Source organism: Orcinus orca, chromosome 11, assembly GCF_937001465.1.
Source record: "Orcinus orca chromosome 11, mOrcOrc1.1, whole genome shotgun sequence".
Lineage (NCBI taxonomy): Eukaryota > Metazoa > Chordata > Mammalia > Artiodactyla > Delphinidae > Orcinus > Orcinus orca.
In genome coordinates, this window is record NC_064569.1 from 6,223,827 (window position 1) to 6,250,896 (window position 27,070).

The window sequence follows — 27,070 nt, forward strand, 5'->3', positions numbered from 1 at the left end:
CAATAAGAAAAATAATAGAGTTGAAAAGTGCCAGATTTACCTTCTAAAATTACAAATATAGTCAATGAAATAGAAAAGAAAAGTCAATTGATGGATTAGACATCATCTCTCAATTAGAAGTGAGAGAGAATTAGTGAACTAGAAGATAGATCTAAATGGTGATGTGCTGATAAGCCAGCTCTCTGGGGGGAAAGCAAAGCCCTGATTTGCTTGTTTCCATGGTGTAAATACTCCCACCATGGCCAGTTTCAAGCTACCAACATGACATTACTGAAAATGGAGCTGGAAAAGATGCACACGATTGGTTCTCACCAGCCAGCATGACCATACCACTCAAGCAACAAAGAGGGATAAAGAGATGGAAAAGTGGAAGTATGGAAAATAGGGTGGAATAAAAATATCCAACATATGTCTAACAGAAGAGGGAAAATGACTGAAATTTTCCTATATCTGATGAAAGGTAGGAATCATCAGATTCATGAGTCACAAAAAGTCTCAAGCAAGATAACAAAAATAAAACCCACACATAGAAATAGCACAGTGAAATTTCAGAATACCAAAAGCAATGAGATGACTCATACACAAAGCTAAAAGACACATTATCTGTGAAGAAATGACAATTAGACTGACAACATACTTCTCGATAGCAACAATGGAATAGCATCCTCAAAGCACTGTTAGAAATAACCAATGTCCTAGAATTCTATACCTAGCTAACATATCATATAAGAATGAAGGAGTGTTTGTTTCAGTTTTCACTACCAGACTCTGAGTGAGGAACTACAAAGGGATGTTTTTTAAAAAATAGAAATTGAACCTACAAAAAATAGTAGCATAAAAGGAGAAATTATGAGCAAAGAACCTGTTAAACATGAAGGCATAGCCAAAGAAGCACCAATTATGTAAAACTATGATAATAATGCCAAATTTAGTAGTTATTCAAACAAGGTGGGGGGACAGTGAGGGCATTATTCATATAGTAATGGGTAGATGAAGCAGACAAAAGGTAGTAAAAAAAAAATAGTAGACTTGAATAACACAATTAACAAAGGTAGTTCAACAAAAAGATACAGAATCTGGCACCAATCAGGAAACATTCTTACAAGCCTCTTAGATAGCCTCATCCACCAGAAGGCAGACAGCAGAAGCAAGAAGAACTACAATCCTGCAGCCTGTGAAATGAAAACCACATTCATAGAAAGATAGACAAGATGAAAAGGCAGAGGGCTATGTACCAGATGAAGGAACAAGATAAAACCCCAGAAAAACAACTGAATGAAGTGGAGATGGGAAACCTTCCAGAAAAAGAATTCAGAATAGTGATAGTGAAGATGATCCAGGACCTCAGAAAAAGAATGGAGATAAAGATCGAGAAGATGCAAGAAATGTTTAACAAAGACCTAGAGGAATTAAAGAACAAACAAACAGAGATGAGCAATACAGTAACTGAAATGAAAACTACACTAGAAGGAATCAATAGCAGAATAACTGAGGCAGAAGAACGGATAAGTGACCTGGAAGACAGAATGGTGGCATTCACTGCTGTGGGACAGAATAAAAAAAAAGAATGAAAAGACATGAAGACAGCCTAAGAGACCTCTGGGACAACATTAAACACAACAACGTTCACATTATAGGGGTCCCAGGAGAAGAAGAGAGAGAGAAAGGACCCAAGAAATATTTGGAGAGATTATAGTCAAAAACTTCCCTAACATGGAAAAGGAAATAGCCACCCAAGTCCAGGAAGCACAGAGTCCCAGGCAGGATAAACCCAAGGAGAAACACGCTGAGACACATAGTAATCAAACTGACAAAAATTAAAGACAAAGAAAAATTATTAAAAGCAGCAAGGGAAAAACAACAAATAACATACAAGGGAACTCCCATAAGGTTAACAGCTCATTTCTCAGCAGAAACTCTGCAAGCCAGAAGGAAGTGGCAAGATATATTTAAAGTGATGAAAGGGAAGAACCTACAACCAAGATTACTCTACCCGGCAAGGATCTCATTCAGATTCAACAGAGAAATCAAAAGCTTTACAGACAAGCAAAAGCTAAGAGAATTCAGCACCACCAAACCGTCTCTACAACAAATGCTAAAGGAACTTCTCTAAGTGGGAAACACAAGAGAAGAAAAGGACCTACAAAAACAAACCCAAAACAATTAAGATAATGGTAATAGGAACACACATATTGATAATTACCTTAAATGTGAATGGATTAAATGCTCCAACCAAAATACACAGGCTCACTGAATGGATACAAAAACAAGGCCCGTATATATGCTGTCTACAAGAGACCAACTTCAGACCTAGGGACACATACAGACTAAAAGTGAGGGCATGGAAAAAGATATTCTATGCAAATGGAAATCATAAAAAAGCTGGAGTAGCAATACTCATATCAGATAAAATAGACTTTAAAATAAAGAAGCAATTTTCATTCTGAGATAATTTTTTTCTTGTCTTATATTTCAATTTATTTTCTTCTTTTTCTTCAGATGTAAAATATATCCAACACTTAATTCCAAAAGCAAATGTATTTATGACATTGTTGTCCAGCCCAGGTTTTTACACCCATATAACCAATGTGATAGGACCATAATTCATTATCTTTTTACCACTGAAAATTGTTTTATATATGTAATGACAGAGAAATGGCTTTATAATGCTGATAATGGTGGCAAAGAACTAATAGTTGGCTACTTCAATTACCAGTAATCTTAGCTGGATGAGGCCCTGCTTCACACATTTTGCCAAAAATCTTGCAACCCATCTGAGATAGAAACAGATGCACTACCCAGATCCCTTTCACGCAGGACTTGATTTGCTCTTCAGAGTCTGTCTCAGCTACAGAGAACTACCTCCTGATGTCATACCCTTCTAGAGGCAGTACATATGCAGTGAGCGAATGGGGCCCAGACATCTTAGCCTGGTATGGAACATTCTGAGGGGCAGTCCTTGCTCTAGAGCTCTCCCTCTGCTCAGCTCTCCTTCCTCCCCTTCCTTTCGATATTGATCTCTAATAAACATCTTGTACCATAGATTCTACTGAGATTAAATAAATAAATAAGAAAACATTCTGTTGGAGCATACATAGAGCAATTACAAAAGATCATGTACGGGGGGCTTCCCTGGTGGCACAGTGGTTGAGAGTCCACCTGCCGAGGCAGGGGACATGGGTTCGTGCCCCGGTTCGGGAAGATCCCACATGCCGCGGAGCGGCTGGACCCGTGAGCCATGGCTGCTGAGCCTGCGCATCCGGAGCCTGTGCTCCGCAACGGGAGAGGCCACAACAGTAAGAGTCCCGCATTCGGCAAAAAAAAAAAAAAAAAAAAAAAAGATCATGTACGGGCTTCCCTGGTGGCGCAGTGGTTGAGAGTCCGCCTGCCAATGCAGGGGACACGGGTTCGTGCCCCGGTCCGGGAAGATCCCACGTGCCGCGGAGCGGCTGGGCCCGTGAGCCATGGCCGCTGAGCCTGCGCGTCCGGAGCCTGTGCTCCGCAACGGGAGAGGCCACAACAGTGAGAGGCCCACGTACCACAAAAAAAAAAAAAAAAAAAAGATCATGTACTAGGCCACAAATAAATCTCCCCAAATTTCTAATTTAAATCAGAAATCAATTTAGTTGCAAAAGATAGCTTTTAAAATTCTAAACATTTAAAAATTTTAAGTACAATTAATAGATTGAAAAAAAACTCAAAATGGAAATAGAAAATTCATAGAACTCAATGAAAATGAAAATATTTACCTATCAAAGTTGGTATGATATAGCTAAGGCAGTATTTAAGGAAAGTTGATAGCCTCAAATGTACATATTGAACAATAAAAAGTTTAAGAAATCAGGGCTGGCAAAGACAGCAACAAATGATCTTACTATTCTCCAGTCCAATGAAAGGAATAATCAGCTGTTTCTCTACACACTTACCCCTTAACCGTAAAAAAGAAGGAGAACTTATACACAAATGTTCGGCTTTTGCAAAAGAACATCCCTACTTAAATGTTTATGTAATTGAAATTATCAGAAGAAGAATAAAGATTAGCAGTGGTTTTCACATTGTTCATATTACTTCCTGTTGCTTGTGAGCACACACACGCACGCACATCCACATAAACTAGCCTTTTTGGACAGTGTAGAGGACACCCTTTTTTTTTGGCCACACTGTGTGGCTTGCAATATCGTAGTTCCCCAACCAGGGATCGAACCCAGGCCCCCTGCCGTGGAAGCATGGAGTCCTAACCACTGGACCACCAGGGAAGTCCCAGGACCACCCTTCATAGATTTCATCCTCAAAGTTCCAACACAGTGGCTCAGGAGGATCTGTTCAAACCATCCAGCATTTATCAACCATCTGCCATGTGGGGAATTCAAGGCTGAACAACGTCGGGTCTGAGGAGCCCCCAAGATCTGGTTTGATGGGGGGTCTAGGCAGCGAAGTAGAACACTAAGAGATAAGGCTGGTGGGATAAATTGAGCTGAGGACTTGGGGAGGCTGGAACGCCAGGGGAAGAGTCATAGTGAAGACTGGTGAGCAGGACAGCACAGCCATGCGCTTGGGAAACGGTGTGCCAGAAAAGCCTACCTTCCTGAGTCCGGAAGTCATCTTCGGCAAAGATGTTAAAGTTGCCGCACAGCCCACAGGTCTTGTTGAAGTGTCTGTCTGACAGCAGGACTTGAAAGTTGCCGCTGCCATCAATCCTGGCCACAAAGCCGTAGGCCTCGCTGGACAGCTTGTAGTACCCAGCCTCAGTTTCTAGGTACAGCCCTTTGGAGGTATAGGGCATGGAGACCCTGGAAGGACAGGAGGAACTCAGGAAGTGGCCTTCTCATCCATTTTCTGGATGTCCCTCCACCCTTCAACCCAACCACGCTGCAGGATTCAGACCAAGGAGCAGAGGCTGTGTGCCTAGTCCAAGCGTTGGGACACCCCCCTCTTGCACACCCTGCTCACTTCCTCTGGGCACATCTACTTCCTCTCTCTGGGCCCGGCTGCTTCATCCGAAAGACGATGGGGGAGTACAGGGGAATTATCAGGCCCCCTTCTAATTTGACATTTCTGGGCTCCGACTTACCTCTGGTCCCCCTGCAGCACAGTACCATTGACAAACACATGGATATCGAAAAATTCCCCAAGATACACAGAAAGGCTCACTCTCTTGCCATCTTGGAAGTCCCCTGAAAGAGAAAAGAATGATTTAAACTGGGTAGCAATTATTACCCAAAAAAGTGAATACATTTATTTATAATCATCATCTCTATAATCTTATCTCAGTGGAAAACTCCCCCCAAAGATCTAACAAATGGGCAACAAAAATGTCCCTAACAATCTCATTGGCTCACTCATCTTTCCATTCATCTAAAAATAGTTATCGTGTGCCTCTGAATACATAGCCCTCTAGTAGTCTCTCATATTTCTCAAAAGAGAAATGTAAAATTCTGACCCTTTCCTTCTGGGAGTTTACAATCGAAGTACAAAGATAAAATAAGCATGAGTCGGATGCATTCTAAGGCAGTGAATCAAAGCCACCATGTGGTTACTGGTGACAGGAACACTGCGATGTGTTATTTAAAATGTTCTCTTAGAAAGGGAACCCTCCACACTGTTGTGGGAATGCAAAGTAGTTCAGCCACTGTGGAAAACAGTACGAGGTTCCTCAAAAAACTAAAAATCGAGTTGCCATATGATCCAGTGAGCTCACTCCTGAGCATATAACCAGACGAAACTATAATTCGAAAAGATACCTGCACCCTTATGTTCATTACGGCACTATTCACAACAGCCAGGATGTGGAAGCAACCTAAACGTCCATCAACAGATGAATGGATAAAGAAGATGTGTTGTGTATATATATATATACACAATGAAATACAACTCAGCCATAAAAAAGAGCAAAATCATGCCATTTGCAGAAACATGGATGGACCTAGAGATTATCTTACTAAGCGAAGTAAGAAAGAGAAAGACAAATACCATAAGATATCACTTACACGTGGAATTTAAAATATGACACAAATGAACCTATCTATGAAACAGAAACAGACTCACAGACATAGAGAACAGACTTGTGGTTGCCAGGAGGAGGGAGGGAAGGAAGGATTAGAAGTTTGGGATTAGCAGATGCAAACTGGTATATATAGAATGGATAAACAGCAGGGTCCTACTATAGAGCACAGGGAACTATATTCAATATCCTATGATAAACCATAATGGAAAAGAATATGAAAAGGAATACATATACATGTATAACTGAGTCAATTGGCTATACAGCAGAAGTGAACACAACATTGTAAATCAACTATACTTTGGTAAAAATACAAAAAGAATAAATAAAATGGAGGTTCGTGCGTCTCCTCACTGTACTGAATTCGCTTCTCTGGGAGAGGTTTAGAGATAGCACAGGTAAAATGCCCCTCTCCGTGCGGGGAACTTAATAAGGACACAGATGTTGCCATTAGAGATGTCTGAATAGCCGAACACGTGATCAGATGGCCTCTGCCGTCCCCGTCGTGAGGGGCAAATGCAGAGGCAAGGGTGATGGCGGTTGATATGAAAGCCGGAAAACAGGAAGAGACATTTTTGCAGCTTAATGAAGACCTAACAACCCCACCGCTTGTCCGGAGAACAGGAGCCTGTGCAGGGCTATGGGTTTTCAAAGATAACTGAGTGGCCACAGGAGATGAGGGATCCAGAAGGAACAGTGTGGTCCGCGTCTCAAGCCTTTGAGACTGAGAAGTTGATGGAAATAGGGAAGATGAGGGCAGCCGGTGAAGACAGAGACGGAAGATGCTGGAGAAACAGGGGTCAACGTTGGGGGTGCCACGCCTTCATGCTCCTGAAGAAATGGGACGGGGACCCAGGTGGAAAGGTTAAGCTTGGAAATGAGGACATGTGCCTGCTCCTGGAAGGGTCAGGGGACTGTAGCTCCAGCTCCTCAGCAAAACACAAGGCAAGGGGTGGTGCAGTGGTTGAGGATCCATCTGCCAAGGCAGGGGACACGGGTTCGAACCCTGGTCCGGGAGGATCCCACATGCCGCGGAGCAACTAAGCCCGTGCTCCACAACTACTGAGACTGCACTCTAGAGCCCGCGAGCCACAACTACTGAGCCCGTGTGCCGCAACTACTAAGGCCCGCGCACCTAGAGCCCGTGCTCCACAACAAGAGAAGCCACCGCAATGAGAAGCCCGCACACCTCAACGAAGAGTAGGCTCCGCTCGCCGCAACTAGAGAAAGCCCGCACGCAGCAACAAAGACCCAACACAGCCAAAAATAAATAAATTAAATTAATTTTAAAAAAATAAAGAGAGAGAAGGCAAGAATGTCTATGGCACCAAGGGCAGGAGGCTTGGAAGGTCTGTCGACGTGACGTGCAGCTGCCACGGCTGGGGCCACTGATAAAGTGAGCTAAGATGGGTGGTCTCAGGACAGCCCAGCAGAGGTCTGGAAGGAGGTGTCCTCCAACCAGGGCTTGAGCTGGACCCAGGCTGCTGGAGGACAGCGACACCTGGTACACACACACTCACACACACACACACACACACACACAGAACCAACCAGAATGAGCCAGAAAATAGACTTGTTTCTGGTAAGACTTTAGTGAGGGCCGTGGCATGTAACTAACAAGCCCATTCTAAGAATAGAGTCTTGAATGATATACTGTTAGTAGCTCAGGGGCCATCAGGAAAGGCCCAGAGACCACCCACAGCCCACAAGCCACAATCTGCCGGGCCCCAGACCAACGCTGGCAGGGGTTAAAAGAGATGCCAACCGCGGGGAAGGGTTTTGTCCTATCCCACTGAGGAGTCTTGTCCAAACTGCATTTTCACTTCCAACAGTTTTTGTAGCAAGCAAATCTTTCAAAAGTGGAACAGACTTTCTGACAGCAAGAAATTAGCCGAAGAAAAACAAAAATAAGTGATAGGTCAAATACACTCAAATGTTAATGGTAGAGTCTGAGTGGTGGGTATAGTGGTGTCCATTGTCCTATTCTTTTCACTTTCCCATATGTTTGAAATTTTCCATAATAAAATGCTGGAAAACGCAAACAAATGCGAGAGCCCGGCAAGAGCCTTCCGTTTGCGGTCCCTCCCAGGAGCCTTCCCGGCCCCTCGACATGCACAGTGGGCCAAAGACTGAATCCCTTCCCGGCCTCTGCTGGGGCTGACCCTGACCACCACACCCCAGCCTGGAGGGAGCCCCAGTCACCACCTGCCTGCTGGCAGAGGTACAATGAGCCCAAGAGGTTGGGGTCTCCTCCCGGCCACAGAACCCACCTTCTCCTCACCAGTACAATTCCTGTCCATCCCCAGGCTCAAGAGGGCTGGAGGGTTCTGCCCCTGCCTCACTAGGTAACATCACCTTGAGCTGGAGGCATCTCCCTCCTGGAAACAGGAGAGGGACCCTGGGCACCTCTCCTCAGAGGTGCTCCCTTCCCATCATGGGGATTCAGAAAGGGTGCCTGAGAGAGCTAGGCAGCCAGCCAGGCGTGGGGCAGGAGGTGGGGTGGTGGTGTTTGCCGGAGAGTGGGTGGGGAACGCTGCCTGCAATCAGGCAGCTTGGGGTGAGCCACCATCCTGAAGTTGCTTTCAAGGCTTTCAAGGATGTAAGATCACCTCAACAGTCACTTGTTCCACGGGAAGCAGGGCTGAACAGGTGCCGTGGGGAAGCCGAGAGGTCACTACCACTATGAAGGAAGGACCTGAAGGCTGGGCCAGCCAAGACTCCAGCAGGAAGTCATTCAAAAGGGAGCCAGGAGAACGTGGCAGAGCCCCGAGCCTCCCACTGTTGGGGAGCATGGGAGCTCCCATCTTTTCCAGGTAAAAGGGGATACAGCCTGACTCCACAGCCCGTGGGACCTGGGTCCACCAGGTAGCTGACACTCGGTGTCACTTGCCCATCGTCACACAGCTGCTGAGTGATGACGGGACTGGGAACTCAGACCAGGGGCTGGTTTAAGCATGTGAAGGGTGGGCTCTGCATGGTCCCAGGAGCGATGGCATCGGGAAGCTGAGGAGCCTGCCAGGAGCACCCAGAGCCCAGCACTGCGTAAGGCAGCAGCCCGTTGGTGGAGGTGGGGGTAGAGGTGCTGGGATCGGGACCCTCGGTGAGGACAGAACTGCAGGACCCTGTGGAATTCCACCCCCAAGGCAGGGGCAGCAAGGGGAGGTTTGGAAGGAGGAGACTTCAGAAAAGCAAACCGTGGCAGCATGAAGGAGCTTGGAGGCCATCTAAACAAGTGGCTTTGAAACGTTTTTGCTCACATATATCCAGACAAAACTATAATTCAAAAAGATACATGCACCCCTATATTCATACCAGCACTATTCACAATAGCCAAGACATGGAAGCAACCTAAATGTCCACCGACAGATGAATGGATAAAGAAGATGTGGCACATATATATATAATGGAATATTACTCAGCCATCAAAAAAGAATAAAATCATGCCATTTGCAGCAACATGGATGGACCTAGAGATTATCCTCCTAAGCGAAGTAAGTCAGAAAGAGAAAGACAAATATCATAGGATATCGCTTATACGTGGAATCTAAAACACGACACAAATGAACCTACCTAAGAAACAGAAACAGACTCCCAGAAACAGAGAACAGACTTGTGGTGGCCGAGGTCGGGGGAGGGAAAGATTGGGAGTTTGGGGTTAGTAGATGCAAACTATTAAATAGAGAGTGGCTAAACAACAAGGCCCTATACTGTAGAGCACAGGGAACTATAGGCAATATAGTTCTGTGATAAACTATAATGGAAAAGAATATGAAAAAGAATACATATGTATAACAGTCACTTTGCTGAACAGCAGTAATTAACACAACACTGTAATTTAACTATACTTCAATAAAAAATAAAATTTAAAAAAAGAACATTTTTGCCCAGTAAGTGGAGTAAAAATGCCAGTAACTTCATGACCCAGCGCATGCACCATACACAGTTCACAAAACATTCCTACCCTAACCCTGTGCCAGGCGCTCTGGTACTTTCTGATGTCTTCTATTCTGTTCCACGTAATTTTTTTTCATGCTGGTTACAACCATTACATTCATTTTATGACCCATATGTTGTGACTCAGTTTGCAAAACACTGATCTATACTGACTCCATTCTACAGTTGGAGAAACTGAGGCCCAAGTTTACAACAGGCTTTCTCCACCTCGGTGCTATTAACACTGCGGGCCAGATACTTCTTTGTTGTGGTGGCCACTCTGTGCACGTAGGATAATTAACAGCATCCCTGGCTTCTACCTATCAGATGACACTAGCCTCCACCCCACCTCCCAAGCTGTGACAATCTAAAATGTCTCTAGACACAACCAAATGTCCTCTGGGGGAAAAAAATCACCCTGGTTGAGAACTATTGGTTTACACAGCTAACACGGGCAGAGCCCACATCAGGGTTTTCTAACTCCAAGTGCAAACCTCCCTTTGTAACACAAAGCCACCTAACGGGGCGTCTGAGCGCTCAGGATTCAGTTAACCACTAGTGCAGGACAGAACTCTCCATCAGCCTTATGTTTTATTTGCTTCCTTCCCTCCCTGCAGAACTCAGGAGGGCATCTGAGATGTGCAGCCATTAGGAAGATGAGCCATTAGAAAATGCCAGCAACGTACTTCCCCGGCGGTCCAGCGGTTAGGACTCCGCGCTCTCACTGCCGAGGGCCTGGGTTCAATCCCTGGTCAGGGAACTAAAAATCCCACAAGCCACGAGGTGCGGCCAAAAGAAAAGAAAAGAAACTGCCGGCGAGCCCCGGGGCGGGAGGACGCTCCCACGGTCTGCAGACCTGCAGGCCCACACTTCCTGTAACTGCCGGAAGACGGGCGAGGCATCCGTCCCAGAGGCGAGCTATAGGGAAGCTCTTCCCGCAGCCCCATCTCCAGTCTGGCCTCTTGAATTCAGGAACTGAGGCTCTAAGTAAGGGAACAAGGCCTCCCCCAGGTGAGCGAGGAGCATTCAGGGAAGTAGGTGGCAGCTGGGAGCAGAGTCAGACCCGAGTGCTTTCTCTGAGTCTAGAGTGTGGGAGTCACTACTCTGTGTTTCTAACAAACACTCCATCCTCCCCTCCTGTGATTCTGATGCAGGCGATCACTGTCCGAAAGCTGCACGACAGCGATCTGGAGTGACCTGGCCACATGCTGATCGGGAGGCAGAGGCTCACGCTGGGGAGGTCACCCGAACCTTGCTGGGTGTCCGTGGCTCTCTCGGGGCTGCTCTGGGAGCCACATCCCGCAGGGTGGCTCAGGGGCCACCAGAACTCCCGAGGTCTCTCCCGGGTCCCCGTGCTGGCCGGCTAGGACCTTGACCTGGGACCCTGGATGGAGCCTGCCGGACCGGGAGCCGACATCAGAACAAGGGGCCTCGCCTTGGCACCAGGTGGCCCCTGATGCTCGGACACAAACACTTTACCCAGGATGCGAACAAGGTTCACGGGAGAGGAACGGGAATTTGCGATTTAGAAGCGAGGAAACAGGATGTCATTGGAGAACAATAGAGCAGAGACGTGTGGGAGGGCACAGCCGCGCCTGCAGGATGGAAAGGCAGCGTCCAGGGGTGCTGGGCCCCTTGGCACCTCCGGCCCCCGGAGCAGCGGTGCCAGCCCACCCTGCCGGGCTCAGCTCCTCAGATTATCCCTCTCCTGCCAATACCCCCCTCCCACCCCTAAAAAACAGAAAAAGTAGCCACCCATGCTCTCTGATGTTAGCAGCACGATTTTGGGTGGGAATTAAACTATTCTACATTGAAATGGGATTGATCTACAGCCTGACTTAAGCCAACTACCTGCCAGAAAATTGACACTTGACAAGAGCAAATTGTAAGAAAAGGAGGATGCTCTGAACTAGAGAGCCCTTCCATTCCTCCTTGGCCCCTGAAACCCAGAGAAGGATGGCCAGAGAGGCCAGACTTCTGACACCCACCCACGTGGATGTGAGGCAGAGGGGTCAGTGTTACCCTGACTTTGACAGACATGCCCCCAAGTGCCCACGGTACATTTGTGACACCGTGGATGGACCTTGGAGGCATTGTGCTAAGTGAAATAAGACAAAGAGGGACAAATACTGTACGATCTCACATGTGGACTCTTAAAAAGCAAGCAAAGCAAATGCACTGTGACTTTTAAGGTGGAGAAATCCACGGAAATAAACATTGGGACCACCTGAGGAGGAAGGACCTGGGGCCTTCAGCTTCCCAGGGAAGGTGAGGGGGTGCTTTTTCCCTCCATTGGTGCCTCTGAAGCAAGACGGGTCCCCAGAGTTCAGAGTTCAGGATGACTTCCTCAATTCATCATGCCCTAGGGGTGTCTCTGGTCCTTTTCATCACCCGCCTGGTTACCACGGCCAAGGCCACCCCGCATCCCGCTTCTCTCCCTTTCAGAAGCATCTTGGCAAAGAACCAGTTTCTGCTGAGGCTCTACACTAGCCCCTCGTTGCCTGCGAAATCAAGAAACAAACTCCCCCATCAGACAGCAAGACGCAGCCCCATCAGCCTGCCCCCGTGACCCAGTCTTGCACTCCACTATTCCCCAGGCCTGTGCTTCTCAAACTTGGGGCCCCAAACCAGCAGCAGCAGCTGGGAACTTGTTAAGAATGAACATTTCAGGCCCTGCTCCAGATCCACTGACTTAGAAACCTTGGGCGGGGTAGGAGGGATGGAGGACCCCAGCAATCTGTTTTAACCAGCCTCCAGGTGAGCCTGATGTGCGCTGGAAACAGGGAACCACGGCTCCCAGCACAGGACCTCCCCACTGGGCTGCACGGCCCCAACATACACCCTTTCCAGAGCCTTCCCTGTGCTCCTGCTGTCCCCCCTGCATGGGGCATCCTCCCGGTCCTCTCTGCCCAAGCAAAACCCCCTCCTCCAAGGTCCGGCACAACGTGCTGTTCATGAAGCCAGCTCTTCGGTACAGCGGAGCACCGCGCTTCCTGGATCCCCTGTTCGGTGATGACAGAGACCCCCAGGAGCTAAGGAAGCAGAGATGAATGTGACATGGTCCTTGCCCTGAGGGATTCACGGAGGAGTAGGGGAAATGGCATTGCAGTGAAGTTCAGACTACTCAAGTCACACTGGGATAGGTTTTCCAGCAGAGGCAGGGCAGGTGGGGAAAAGGCAGGGCAGGAAGGGGGTAGCCAGAGAAGCAGGAGAACCCATGGGACTTCCCTGGCAGTCCAGTGGTAAGGACTCTGCGCTTCCACTGCAGGGGCCTCGGGTTCGACCCCTGGTTGGGGAACCAGGATCCCACATGCCGTGTGGCATGGCCAAAAATTAATTAATTAATTAATTAATTAAAAAAGAAGCAGGAGAACCCAGAGCTAAGGCCAGCTGTCAGCTCACCCAGCAACCAAGCAGAGCCTCGCCCAGCGGTAGACCCAGAGGGTTCTGCTCCCAGCCTTCCTGACTGATGGAGTTAACGCCCCAAGATCCCCACAGCCTGCATCTCGTGTGAGAGTCTGGGTGTTGACCAAGATGCTCTCCTTGACCAGTTGTCCATAACCAAACCTGAGTCAGGCTCCTCCGAGCCCTCTCCTCGGTTAGGTGCCCCCACGGACTCTGTCCTTGCCCTGCTTAGTCCAGTTTTAGCAAGAATCCTGCTGGGTCAGTTTAGCGAAAATCCCCTACCCTCAGTATCTGATCATACTCCTTGTAACCCAGCCTGGACATCGTATCACCCCGGCCTCCCTTCAGCAAGAATCCTGTCAAGTTGGTTTAGCCAGAATTCCCCCTGATCCCTGATGTTTCCTCTTAGTCGTTTTCCACCAGCAGCCCACACCCAGCTCCCTGACTATAAGTCCCCACTCGTCTTTGTTATATTCGGAGTGGAGCCCATCTCTCCCCTCTACTGCAAAACCTCCATTGCACTGGTCCGTCCTGAGTAAAGTTTTCCTCGCTCTCCTTATAACTATTGTCACGAAAAATTTTGCTGTAACAGTGTAGGTCTGTCCGTTGCCACCTCCCCTCCACATGCCCCGCCGCGCCAAGGCTCAGGACTCCGTCGCCTTTGCTGGTTTTTGCTGCATCCCTCACTCATGCACCACACACATCTCGTTAATTGTTGTGAAGGTCACCAAACCACAGTGTTCCATCACTGCCTCCAGCCCCACTCCCAGCCTTGGAAAGTGCCCTCTCTCCTTAACACAGAAGAAAGGTCCTCCTTCCTGACAAGTCCAGGATCGAAAGCCAGCTCTTCCTTTATTATCCGTCAGCACTTGGGAGGATCGTGCAACCTCCTTGGGCTTCAGTTCTTCATGTGTGAAGGGGGGTGACGGTACCTGCCCCTACATCTCAGAGCTGCTGCACAGGGGCAGAGATAACACGGGCATGATACCAGCACTTTGCCAGGAACACAGGAGGTGCTCGACATCAGCTGATACTCTGAATTCCAGCGAGAACATGCAACCTTCCTTCCCTTTTCTACAGGCTTTTGCTATTAAAAACCACCTTCTGGGTCATCGATTCTCTCGACGCTTCGGGGCTTCCAGAGCATTGCCTGGACCCAGAGCGACAGACTCAACCACTGGAGAAGCACGAAGACTCTCTCCATCCACCAGGCTCCCACGGGTAGGGGCCCAGCGAGAAGCCGAGGGAATCCCCATGTCATGGAGAGGCCGTTCCCCACCGTGCTCTCCGCTCAGGCACTGTCCTAAGAGTAGGAAATCCCAGCCCGCAATCCCCAAGGCCCTCACCTGCCAGGGCTGAGCTCTGCTGTCCCCCCTCCCCACCCGCCTCTGGGTTCCTCCCCTCAGGGCCCGGACTCACCTATGAGAGAGAAGGAGTGTGTCTGGCAGTCCCCCGCCAGGAGGTAACTACAGCTTCCCTCAAAGCTGTACATGCTCTCATCAAAGGTGTTGATGGAATCACCTCCGAAGAGGCTGCATCGGGCCAACGACGACCTGCCAAGAGTGCCTTCTCCACAAAGGGCCCCTGGAGGGAAAGGCCACACGTGAGCACAGCTGGTACCACCAGCCCAAACCACTGCAGCCTGGTAGAAACGAGGCTGCATCTGTTAGAAATTAGGCTCCGGGGAAGAACTTTCCATCCTCAACGACAATAAAGCTGTCGCTTTCAGCCCCAGAATATGACCCAGGACTCAGCAATAATGGAAGAGCTGCCTCCCAGGAGACCCGTTCATTTCAATGACACACATCCACTGATTTTAAATGTACTGCGTGCTCATTAGAGAGAATCGGGAGACTATGGAAGAATAACAAAAAGAAATTAAAATCATCTGCAACCAACATTCAGCAGTAACCAGAGTTAACGTTTTAGCGTTTATCTTCTATTTCTATGTTACTGTGTATATACACTTACAGATTTCTTGCAAATTTGTCGGCATGCGGAGCAAACTGTTTATAACCCATTGATTTCTCAGTATAGTGTAAAGAATGTATCGTGCCATACTTCCAAACCATTTTTGGTGGCTGCACTATACTTTGCCTCTAAATGTATTTGGTACAGGTTCTAGCGTTTCCCAGTTTTCTGATATGTACATAGATTGTACTGAGCATCCTTCTACATTCATCTACGGGTATATCTTGAATATACTGAATTCTGAACAGATCAACCTGTGTGCCTGACACACAGAATCTGTGAAGTATTGACTCCTGCAGGGTCATATGCTATCTCCTGCCGCTCTCACACTGTGTGTGTGTGTGTGTGTTGGCAGGTGGAAACCACAGCTGTCAATCTCTAAGTTTTCTAGATCCCCTGGCACAGAACACACCTAGTGGGAAGATGCAGAGGGTATGACGGATGTACACTTTGCCCCAGACTAACCTGTGAGCAGTAGGCTGGGTGCTGCTGGCCTAGTCATCTAAATGGAGACTAGGATCAGAAAAGCGTCCCCCTTGCCTTTCACAGACTCAGCATCTCAGTGCGGGAAGGAGGGCAGTGTTGTACAGTGAAGGAGAGCTGGCCTCTGATTTGGGTTCTGTGTGACTCTGGAGCAGTCATTTTTCCTCTCTGACCCTCAGTCTCTGCATCAGTACTATGAGATGTACACCTGTACAACTAGATGAGCTCCACAATCCATTCTAAAGCTAATAATCTTCCCAAGTCTTGGATTCCTTCTTCCCCATCCTCCATCCCCAGCATACAGGACTGTTCTGTGTGGCCCTGGTGCTTCTTAGTTCCCCAACTGGAGAAGACGTTTACAGGCACCTGGTCCTTGAGAAACACAAGTCCAGGGCAGTGGGCTCTGCAGAACCTTCATAAGAGGAATTAACCGGGGAGCCAGTGACTCCGGCAGCCCCAGCATGAGCCGAACGTGGGGCTGGGCACACAGGTGGGCTCCAGACACACCTGCAGATCCCTGGCAGGGGGTGGTTCCCAATGGCCCTGAGGCAGGAGGGAAGAGTGGCGGCAGCACCTTTGTACCTACCTGGCAAGGTGAGGGCCAGAGCAAGCAGCAACCTCGTGAGCCTGGCAGGGATCATCTGAGGAGAAGCAGGAGAGTTGAGCTCGCGATCGCTGGCCACACAGGAGGCCGCTATGTGCTCCTGGCCATGCGTGAAGTAGGGAGAATTTTTTTCAAGCAAGAGAAGAGAATCACTCTCATTTGCCCCTTAAACATGGACTGCTGGTCCCCAAAATAGCCTGTGGCCAGGCCCAAGAGTAACAATCACTGTGATCCAGGACCCCGGGCATCCTTCCCCGAACAGTGGTCCCTGCTGCACACAGAGAGGAAAGCCCTGCCTTGGCCTCCACCCGCCCCCAGGTGTCATCCCCTGAGCTCCCGCGGCCGCTCAGAGCCGGGGGCACCTCATTCCCTCCTCCTCTTCATCCTTTCACGCTCAGCAGCAAACTGGGGAGTAGGAACTGTCTTGCTTCTGCTCCTACCATGGGCACCAGGCTTTGAGAACACTCAGGAGCCAGGCTTTCTGGGCAATCACCCACAATGTACACCAACTCCTCTCTCATCCCCATCCCAGCACCCAGCACAGTGCCCAGCACCCAGGAGGTGTTCAGGCAACATTTGCTGAGTTGATCTGATAAATAGACAGGAGTCCAGCAGCCCTGGGTGGTGGGCAAGGTTCCCTGTGGTGTGGCGGCCCCAGAAAAGGACAACGGACCCTGGCTGGCCCAGCATACTCCGAGTCCCTTAGGGCCCCGGCCACAGCTCCCTCCTCTGCAAAAGCTGCAAGATTAAGTGCAGTCTGTCACCTGAGATTCCCTGGGGGTGGGGAGCTCCCTTACCACCCACTGCCCCATCCAGCCAAACAAGGGAGAGGAAAACCCCATCCATGATGTATCTGTGGAAGGAACAGTCTAATGTCTGATATGGCCAAGGCTTGGTCTTGGAGCAGGTGCCCAACACACAGGTACATCAGGCTGCTTCCAGAAGGTACCCAGAGGTGAGGGCAGAGCTCATTCCTGTCCCATCTGGTCAAGTATTACAAGCAGTAAAGCCCAGGCAGTAGCGTAGCAGCCACAGGACCTCCAGAGGCAAGTGGAGGAGGTAGCGTTAGAGGGTCCCTGGCTGTGAATCACCCTCCCAGCTAGTCCAGGGATGGAGAACCCCAGCTCCCCAGGGGTGAGGATCAGTCCTGCATCTTCCTCCCACTATGAGCCAGCCCTCTTCCCCAAAGACCATACCTTCCCCTGCAAATGGGGACTGCGGGTGACCCCGAGGTCCTTCGGGAAACTCAGCCTCCGCAGTGGTGCCGCCAGCCCTAGGCCATGCTCTCCAGGACCTTCTGTGGCTTGGGACTGTCTTGCTGGTGAGTGACCCCCGTGCTGTGGACAGCCTGGGCCGAGGGGAGATAAAGCCCCAGCTGTGACGTCCGTCAGCCCCCGCTTTCCCACCACAATAGCTGTGAGCTGCCACCACAGGGGACAGGCCTCCTCCTAATGACCGAGAGGAAACAATGAACGGAAATGGTATTAGAAACACCTCCAAGGCGATAAGGCTTTGAACGCTTTGGTGGGAGGCTTCCTAGCAGCTGCCCTAAGGAGCTGCCTGGCCCTCCTGGCGCCCCTACACAGGCGCGGGTCCCCCCTCAGACAGTGCCCCACAGACGGCAGGACCAGGAAGGCTGGCTGTCCGGGGCAGGCCAGTGCAGGCCAGTGCAGGCCAGGGAAGAATCCAGACTGGAGCAACTGAACTTTCGGATCCGGTTTCCAGGGCCAGACTCCAGGGAAGTTCGGAAAAACACCTCAGCCTGAGCCAATTTAGCAGCCGTGTTTAGAGGAAGGAGAGAGCTGATGCATCCTGTCCCGCTAGGTGCGAGTGATCCGGTTCCAGCCCTGATGGGAACTGTCAGTGTGGGTCCTGGCCAGAGAATGGACAAGTTAAAGATGAGGGGCCTGGTCACTATTCCAGGCCTTTCTGAAATGATGGCTGGACCGTCAGATGCTAGAACTCTTCCCGAAGACACTTCCAACCACCTCTGCTGCCCTCACTCCTCCCTGACCTTACACACACACACACACACACACCACACCATATACACAACACACACACATACACCACCACAAACACCACACACACACCATACACACACACCACATACACGCCACACACCATACACACAACACACATCATATACACAATACACACACACCACATGCACCACACACACACACACACACCACACACCATACACACACCACACATCATATACACAATACACACACACCACATGCACCACACACACACACACACCACACACCATACACACAACACACATCATATACACAATACACACACACCACATGCACCACACACACACACACACACACCACACACCATACACCATATACACAACACATACACACCACACACACAACACACACTATATACACAACACACACATACACCACCACAAACACCACACACACACCATACACACAACACACATCATATACACACACACCACATGCACCACACACACACACACCACACACCATATACACAACACACACACACAACACAACACACACTATATACACAACACGCACACATACACCACCACAAACACCACACTATATACACAACACACACTATATACACAACACACACACATACACCACCACACACACACCACACACTATATACACAACACACATACACACAACACACACAACACACACACTATATACACAACACACACATACACCACCACACACACCACACACACACATACACTGCCACAAACACCACACACACCATACACACACCACACATCACGTACACACACACCACATACACACCACACCATACACACACACATACACCACCACAAACACCACACACACACCATACACACACCACACATCACATACACATACCACATACACACCACACACAACACACACAATACACACACCACACATACCACATACACACCACCACCACATGAACCACACACACACCATACACACACCACACATCACATACACACACACAACATATGCACACACCACACACACACCACACACCATATACACAACACACACACCATACACACACCACACATCACATACACATACACCACAAACATACACACCACACACACCAATCTTTCTTCCCAACCTCTAATTCCCTGGAGCCTAATTCTCAATCAACTGCTAAACTAATTCTTGCTAAAAGAGGTAGCCAATAAAACAGGAGGATGGGGACTCTCATGCTGGGACCCCAGGCTCTGTGACAGGCAGCCTAAGACACATCTCAGTGAGGAAGCCCACACTGCTGCTTCTCATGTCATGGCACCTGCCCTAAGAGTCTGGGAAACCTTTTGTCCCCAACCTCCCCCACCCCATGCACACCCCTCACACCCCACCACTCCCTTTACTGCCCCGGGAGAGGAAGATGTTCCCAAGAAAGAAGTGGCAGAAGAGGCAGAATTAGCATGATATAGCAGAAAAGCCACTTAAGGATTTCCATTTCCAACTTTTCTTTTTACTAGATAACCTGAAAATCCACCCACTACAAAACATCTCGAAATGCTGTGTTAAATATAACAAATGTTCTTTTCCTTTTTTTAATATTTATTTATTTGGCTGCACTGGGTCTTAGTTGCGGCACCCAGGATCTTTAGTTGCAGCACATGGGCTCTTTTAGTTGCAGCATGCAGGATCTAGTTCCCTGACCAGGGATCAAACCCGGGCCCCCTGCACTGGGAGCATGGAGTCTTAGACACTGGACCACCAGGAAGTCCCAACAAATGTTCTTTAGAAGCACAGCTAGGGCTTCCCTGATGGCGCAGTGGTTAAGAATCTGCCTGCCAATGCAGGAGACATGGGTTCAAGCCCTGGTCTGGGAAGATCCCACATGTCGTGGAGCAACTAAGCCTGTGCACCACAACTACTGAGCCTACGCTCTGGAGCCCGTGAACCACAACTACTGAAGCCTGCATGCCTAGAGGCTGTGCTCCGCAACATGAGAAGCCACCACAGTGAGAAGCCTGCGCACTGCGATGAAGAGTAGCCCCTGCTTGCTGCAACTAGAGAAAGCCCACACACAGCAACAAAGAACCAATGCAGCCAAAAATAAATAAATAAAATAAATAAATTTAAAAGAAAAAGACAAATGACCCAAATAGAATGGGCAAAAGACTTGAATCGACATTTCTCCAAAGAAGATATACACAAGGGCCAAAAAATACATGAAAAGATGCTCAGCATCATTAGTTATCAGGGACATGTGAATCAAAACCACGAGATACCACTTCACACTTCATTAGGATGGATATAGTAAGAAGCGAAAAGTGTTGGAGAGACTGTGGAAAACTTGAATCCCTCACCTCGTACATTGTTGGTGAGAATGTGAAATGGTGAAATTCTTGTGGAAAATAGTCTGGTGGTTCTTCAATAAGTTAAATATAAAATACCATATTACCCAGCAATTCCATTCCTAGGTATATACTCAGGAAAATTAAAAACAGGTGTTTAGGGACTTCCCTAGTGGCACAGTGGTTAAGAAACCGCCTGCCAATGCAGGGGACACGGGTTCAAGCCCTAGTCCAGGAAGATCCCACATGCCAAGGAGGAACTCAGCCCATGCGCCACAACTACCGAGCCTGCGCTCTAGAGTCCGTGCTGCACAACAAAAGAAGCCAAGGCAAGGAGAAGCCCGCACACCACAACAAAGGGTAGCCCCCACTCGTTGCAACTAGAGAATGCCCGTGCACAGCAACGAAGACCCAACACAGAAAGAATAGGAAGAAAGAAAGAAAGAAAAGAAAGAAAGAAATCATAGACTAAAGAGCAGGAATTGAAAACAAAAGAATAAGACATCGCTAGAAAAGAAGAGGAAGACTTGAAAAAGAACTTTTAGACAACTATAATCCAATAAAAAATTTTTTAAAAAAGAACTTATAGAAGTGAAAATATATAGTAAATTAATTTTTTAAATTCCAGTACAAACACCAGACATCTCGGAAGAAAAATTTGCTGGAAGATAGAGTTTAGGAAATTATAAGGAGATGAAAAACGATAGAAGGGGAAGATCCAAAAAGAAGTACTGAGAATATGTCCTTCAATGTAGATTCCCATCCACGCTGCCTTAGCTTGAATGCCACTCCCTCCCCCAACCCCAAAGCAGACCCTGAGAATTTTAGTGCAGATAATTTATTTGGGAAAGCAGGAAACACTGGCAGGCAAGTGGAGATATGATATGGGGAAGGGAGAACAGCCAATAAAAGGTGTTTATTAAGCCAGCTACCACATGGTCAGCTGAGCTTCATCCATGAGGAAAGTCTAGGAGAAAGGTTAAGACACATGCCACAGAATTATCCCACTCCTGGGTCAAGAAAGCAGAGGTATTTCTAAAATACCCTACACTGGTCCTTAACGGTCGAGGGCTGCTCCTGGGCTCATTAACTCCTCAATACTCTGGGCCTTGAGCACAGAGGTTCAGACCCTGGCAGTCTAGAAGAAGCACATGAAGGTTAATGTCAGGGGTGTTTGTGAGGGGGTTAACTAGGTAGTTAAATTATCATTCAGAGATTGGGGAAAGTAGAAACATTTTTTCAGAAAACAGGCAGTGTGTTTATTATTAACAGTCCTTTCTGAAAGAACTACTCAAGAAGATACTTCAGGAAGAAGAAAATTAAACCCACAAAGAAAATGCCAGAGGAAAAGATAAAGAAAGAAACTGGTAAATATGGGGATATAGAGGAGCAGGCAGTGATTTGCACAAAACAATAACAATAATAAGGATAAACTGGAGAGTTAAAAAATAAGATGGAACCAAAGTACCAGACAGCAATAACACCTAGGATGGTGGGGGGAGGGGTGATGAGAGTGGAAGTGTAGTAAGGTCCTTGTATTGCTCAGAAGAAAGAAAGAGGTGGTAACTGTAGACTTTGCGGTGGCTAGAATGCACAGTCAAATTTTAAGATAGGATGCTAAAAGAATAGAATTGAATGTATGTTTTCCAAACCATTGAGGGGTGGAGGGTGGGGAGCTGGAAGCAAAGAAATCTAGACTCACCCAGGAGAAAACAAAGAAACAGCACGACAAATAGTATAAAATAAGATAGCAAAAATGCAAACAATGATAGTCAACAGTAAAAAGAAACAGATTATCAGGTTGGATGACACACATCTAGCAACGTTTAAGAGCTAGGCCTAAAACATAAAGACACAATACTTCAAGGGAAAAAAAAAACAGAAAAGCCAAATGATAACCAAGAGACAGCTGATTATACTACTATCAGACAAAACAGACCTTAAGAAAAAAAGTCATTATTACAGACAAAGGGGATACAAAGAAGATAAAAAGAGAAATGTACCAGGAAGCTATAATTATGTGCACTTCATAATATCAGCTCGAAATGTATAAAGAAAAAAAATTATTGAATTATAAGGCAAGGTGGAAAAAGCTTTGGGTAAAAATTAACAACATCCACTTATGGAAAACAAGCACACAAAAACATCTCTGTAACCCACAAAAAGAAGGGAGTGTCCTTGACCTGAGTAATAGAGCAAATCTCACAATTATGGTAAAAATATAAGCCACTTTCCCTTTAAAAGTCAGAACAAGACAAAAATGCCCAGTATCATCACTGCTAGTCAACATCGGATCAGATGTCCAGGTCAGTACAGAAAAAAAAAAAAAAAAGAAAAGAAAAGGAAATATAAGGTATATGGCTTCAAAAAGAAACAGCAAGAGGGATTTCCCTGATGGTCCAGTGGTTAAGACTCTGTGTTTCCAACGCAAAGGGCACAGGTTTGATCCCTGGTCAGGGAACTAAGATCCTGCATTCCGTGTGGTACAGCAAAAGAAAAAAAAAAAGTGCAAGATAGTTATTATTTAAAGATATGACTGTCTACGTAGAAAAAATTCCAGAGAATTCTACATAAGAGAATTGTATTAGAGTTCAGCAGTTTGCTAAAATAAGATTAACCTTTAAAATCTATTATGTTCCTATATAATTACAAAATGTAATATTTAAAGTGACACTATTAGTAAAACAACAAAAAATAAATACAATAAGAATATAATAAAAATAAATTATTCTTAAGAATAAATAATTCTTAAGAATACATACAATAAAATCTGCACACAACCATTATGCAGAAAATCATAAATTTTATTGCAAGACATAACAGAAGACCCAACAGGGAGATACACTGTGTTCATACTTACTGAAATCACAGGATTGTAAAGATGCCAATTATCTCCAAATTAGTGTATAAATTAAATGAAATTCCAATCAAAATGTAACAGGGTTTTTCATGAAATTAGACAAGCTGATACAAAATCCTTGTGGAAAGCAAAAGATTAAGAATAGTTCAGACAATTTCAAATTTTAAATCGTCAATAAAAATGGACAATGGCTATTATCAAAAAGATAAGTTTTTATTATCAAAAAGGTAAAAAATAATGAATGTGCGTGAGGATGTGGAGAAATGAGAACACTTGTGCACTGTTGGTGGGAATATAAACTGGGAGAGCCACTGTGGAAAACAATATGGAGATTCCTCAAAAAAATTTAAATAGAACTACCACATGATCTAGTAATCCCATTTCCCTATATATATCTGAAAGAAATTAAATCACTATTTCAAAGAAATGTCTGCACCCTCATGTACATTACAGCATCATTCACAGTAGCCAAGATAGGGAAACAACTGATATATCCATTGATAGAGGAATGGATATAGAAAATGTGGTATATATACAATGGAATATTATTATTCAGCCGTAAAGAGGTGGAAATCTTGCCATTTGCAACAATGTGGATGAAACTTGAGGGCATTATGCTAAGTGAAATCAGCCAGAGAAATACAAATACGTGATCTCACTTATACTTGAAATCTAAAACAAAAACTCACTTAAACATGAATGATGTCACTTATATGTGAATGATGTCACTTATACGTGAATGATCTCACTTATACGTGAAATCTGAAACAAAAACTCACTTATACATGAATGATGTCACTTATATGTGAATGATGTCACTTATATGTAAATGATCTCACTTATACGTGAATGATGTCATTTGTACGTGAATGATCTCACTTATACGTGAACGATCTCACTTATACATGAAATCTAAAACAAAAACAAAAACAAACAACAACAGCAACAACAACAAAACAAGAAACCAAGGTCATAGAAATAGAGAACAGATTGGTGGTTGTCAGAGGCAGGGGCTAAGGGGTGGGCAAAATGGGAGAAGGGGGTCAAAAATACAAACTTCCAGTTATAAAATAGGTAAGTCATGGGATGTATTATACAGCATGGCGATTACAGTTAATAATATGGTATTCAGTATTGGAAACTTGCTGAGAGAGTGGATCTTAAAAGTTCTCATCACAAGAAAAAAAGTTGTTACTGTAACTATGTGTGGTGATAGATGTTAACATGTTACTTAGACTAATTGAGGTGACCATTTCACAATATTTACAAATATCAAATCATTATATTGTATACCTGAAACCAATACAATGTTACATGTCTGTTATACCTTTTTTGGGAGGGGGGCTGTGCCATGCAGTTTGTGGGATCTTAGTTTGTCCACCAGGGATTGAACCCAGGCCACGGCAGTAAGAGTGCTGAGTCCTAACCACTGGACTGACAGGGAATTTCCTTTCTTTTTATTTTTTTAAATTATATCTTAATTTTTTTAAAAAAAATTAAGGTATGGACAAACTACCAAGTAACAATAGATAAGTGATACAGAAAGGCAATTCACAGAAAAGAAAAAAAACCATTTGGCTAGTAAACATATGAAAAATCATTCAACCCCACTGGTCACTAGGGAAATCCAAAATAAAACCACATAGCTATCTTCCCATCACATTGGCCAGGATGTGGGGCTATTGGAATTATTTGCTGTTGTTAGGACAAGTGGTATATCACTTTGGAGGAAAATCTGGAAATAGCTAAGAGATTTAAAGTTGCTCTTCCCATGGCCCAGTACATGCACTCCTGGGCATATCACTTGGCGAAACTTTCACCTACGTGCACAAAGCAACTTGCACAGAATGTTCACTGCAGCAGTGAATGTAGTTCACAAGCATGTAAACAACTAAATACACTTCAACAGTATGAATAAATAAATGGTGATACATTCATCCTATGAAATACCAAACAGCAGTCAAAAATAATCAAGGCTGGGCTTCCCTGGTGGCGCAGTGGTTGGGAGTCCGCCTGCCGATGCAGGGGACACGGGTTCGTGCCCAGGTCCGGGAAGATCCCACATGCTGCGGAGCGGCTGGGCCCGTGAGCCATGGCCGCTGAGCCTGCGCGTCCGGAGCCTGTTGCTCCGCAACGGGAGAGGCCACAACAGTGGGAGGCCCGCGTACCGCAAAAAAAAAAAATAATAATCAAGGCTACATCTACCAACATGGATAAAACCCCAAAATAATGTTGAGCAGAAAATAAAAGCAAGTGTCAGAGACTCTCTACAGCACAATAGTATTTATGTAAAGCTAAATAAAGACCATGTAAAATAAAACAGTATATTACTGTTTACAAATATGTTTAATTGCGGGAAAAGTCAACATGTATGGTGGATAACCACTAAATTCAGGGTAGTGGTCACCTTTAGGAAGGAAGAGAGAAGACGGGATCCAGAGAGTGGTACATGTATATGTTTTATTTACTTAATAATTCCAAAAATATGAGACAAATATGGAAACACATTAAGAAGACTGGAACATGCCAAAACATGGAAACAACCTAAATGTCCATCAACAGATGAATGAATAAAGATGTGGTACATATATACAATAGAATACTACTCAGCCATAAAAAAAGAATGAAATAATGCCATTTGCAGCAACATGGGTGGACCTAGAGATTATCATACTAAGTGAAGTAAGTCAGAAAGAGACAAAGGCTGTATGATATCACTTATATGTGGAATCTAAAATATGGCACAAATGAACCTATCTATGAAACTGAAACAGAATCAGGGACATAGAGAACAGACTGGTGGTTGCCAAGGGGGAGGGGGGTGGGAGAGGGTTGCATAGGGAGTTTGGGATTAGCAGACGCAAACTGGTATATAGGATGGATAAACAACGAGGTCCTACTGTATAGCACAGGGAACTATATTCAATATCCTGTGATAAACCATAATGGAAAAGAATATGAAAAAGAATATATATATGTATAACTGAGTCACTTTGCTATAAGGCAGTAATTAACACAACATTGTAATTCAACTACACTTCAATAAAAAAACAAATTTTTATAAAAAGATGGCTGGAACATGGATATCTTTATATTATCCTCTCTAGTTTTCTGGACAGTTGAAATTTTCACTTACAAGATAAAGCCCTGATGCCAGTGACCTTGGCGTGTTGGCTTTGCTCTCACAAATAGCAGAGGGACCAGCATCCTTGCACACCCATCTTCACATACAAGGCCTATTGCTAAACTCTAGATGTGAAAAAAAATCACTGGGTTAAAAGTCACAAAAATTGTTAAGACTTATATACATCCTGCCAAGAACTATATCAATTTACCCTTCCATGGCATTTTATTAGTTATGGACTGAATGTTTATGTCTCCCAAAATTCATATTTTGAAGTCCTAACCCCCAATGTGATGGCATAGGGAGATGAGGCCTTTTGGAGGTATTTAGGGTTAGATGAGGTTGTAAGTGTGGGG

The 27,070-nt window shown here is 46.1% G+C and overlaps 1 protein-coding gene across 4 annotated transcripts in view; it reads right to left on the reverse strand.

Annotated features, from left to right (window-relative positions):
- The window catches only part of VWF (von Willebrand factor), a 144,941-nt gene extending 118,090 nt beyond the window's left edge, over positions 1–26,851 (reverse strand). Inside the window, exons 1-6 of one of the 4 annotated variants that reach the window (XR_004476449.2) lie at positions 26,727–26,851; positions 17,594–17,845; positions 16,380–16,434; positions 14,759–14,923; positions 5,072–5,174; positions 4,582–4,790 (exon numbers count right to left, since the gene is read on the reverse strand). Coding sequence is in view for 3 of the 4 variants with exons in the window: in XM_004279025.3 (XP_004279073.1) it covers positions 4,582–4,790; positions 5,072–5,174; positions 14,759–14,923; positions 16,380–16,434 (532 nt within the window). In the remaining variant the exon portion in view is untranslated. Of the gene's footprint in view, positions 1–4,581; positions 4,791–5,071; positions 5,175–14,758; positions 14,924–16,379; positions 16,435–17,593; positions 18,028–26,726 lie in introns of those variants that run through there. The other 3 variants (XM_004279025.3, XM_033404274.2, XM_049694497.1) reach the window with 3 other exon arrangements.
- Positions 26,852–27,070: the final 219 nt, after the last annotated feature.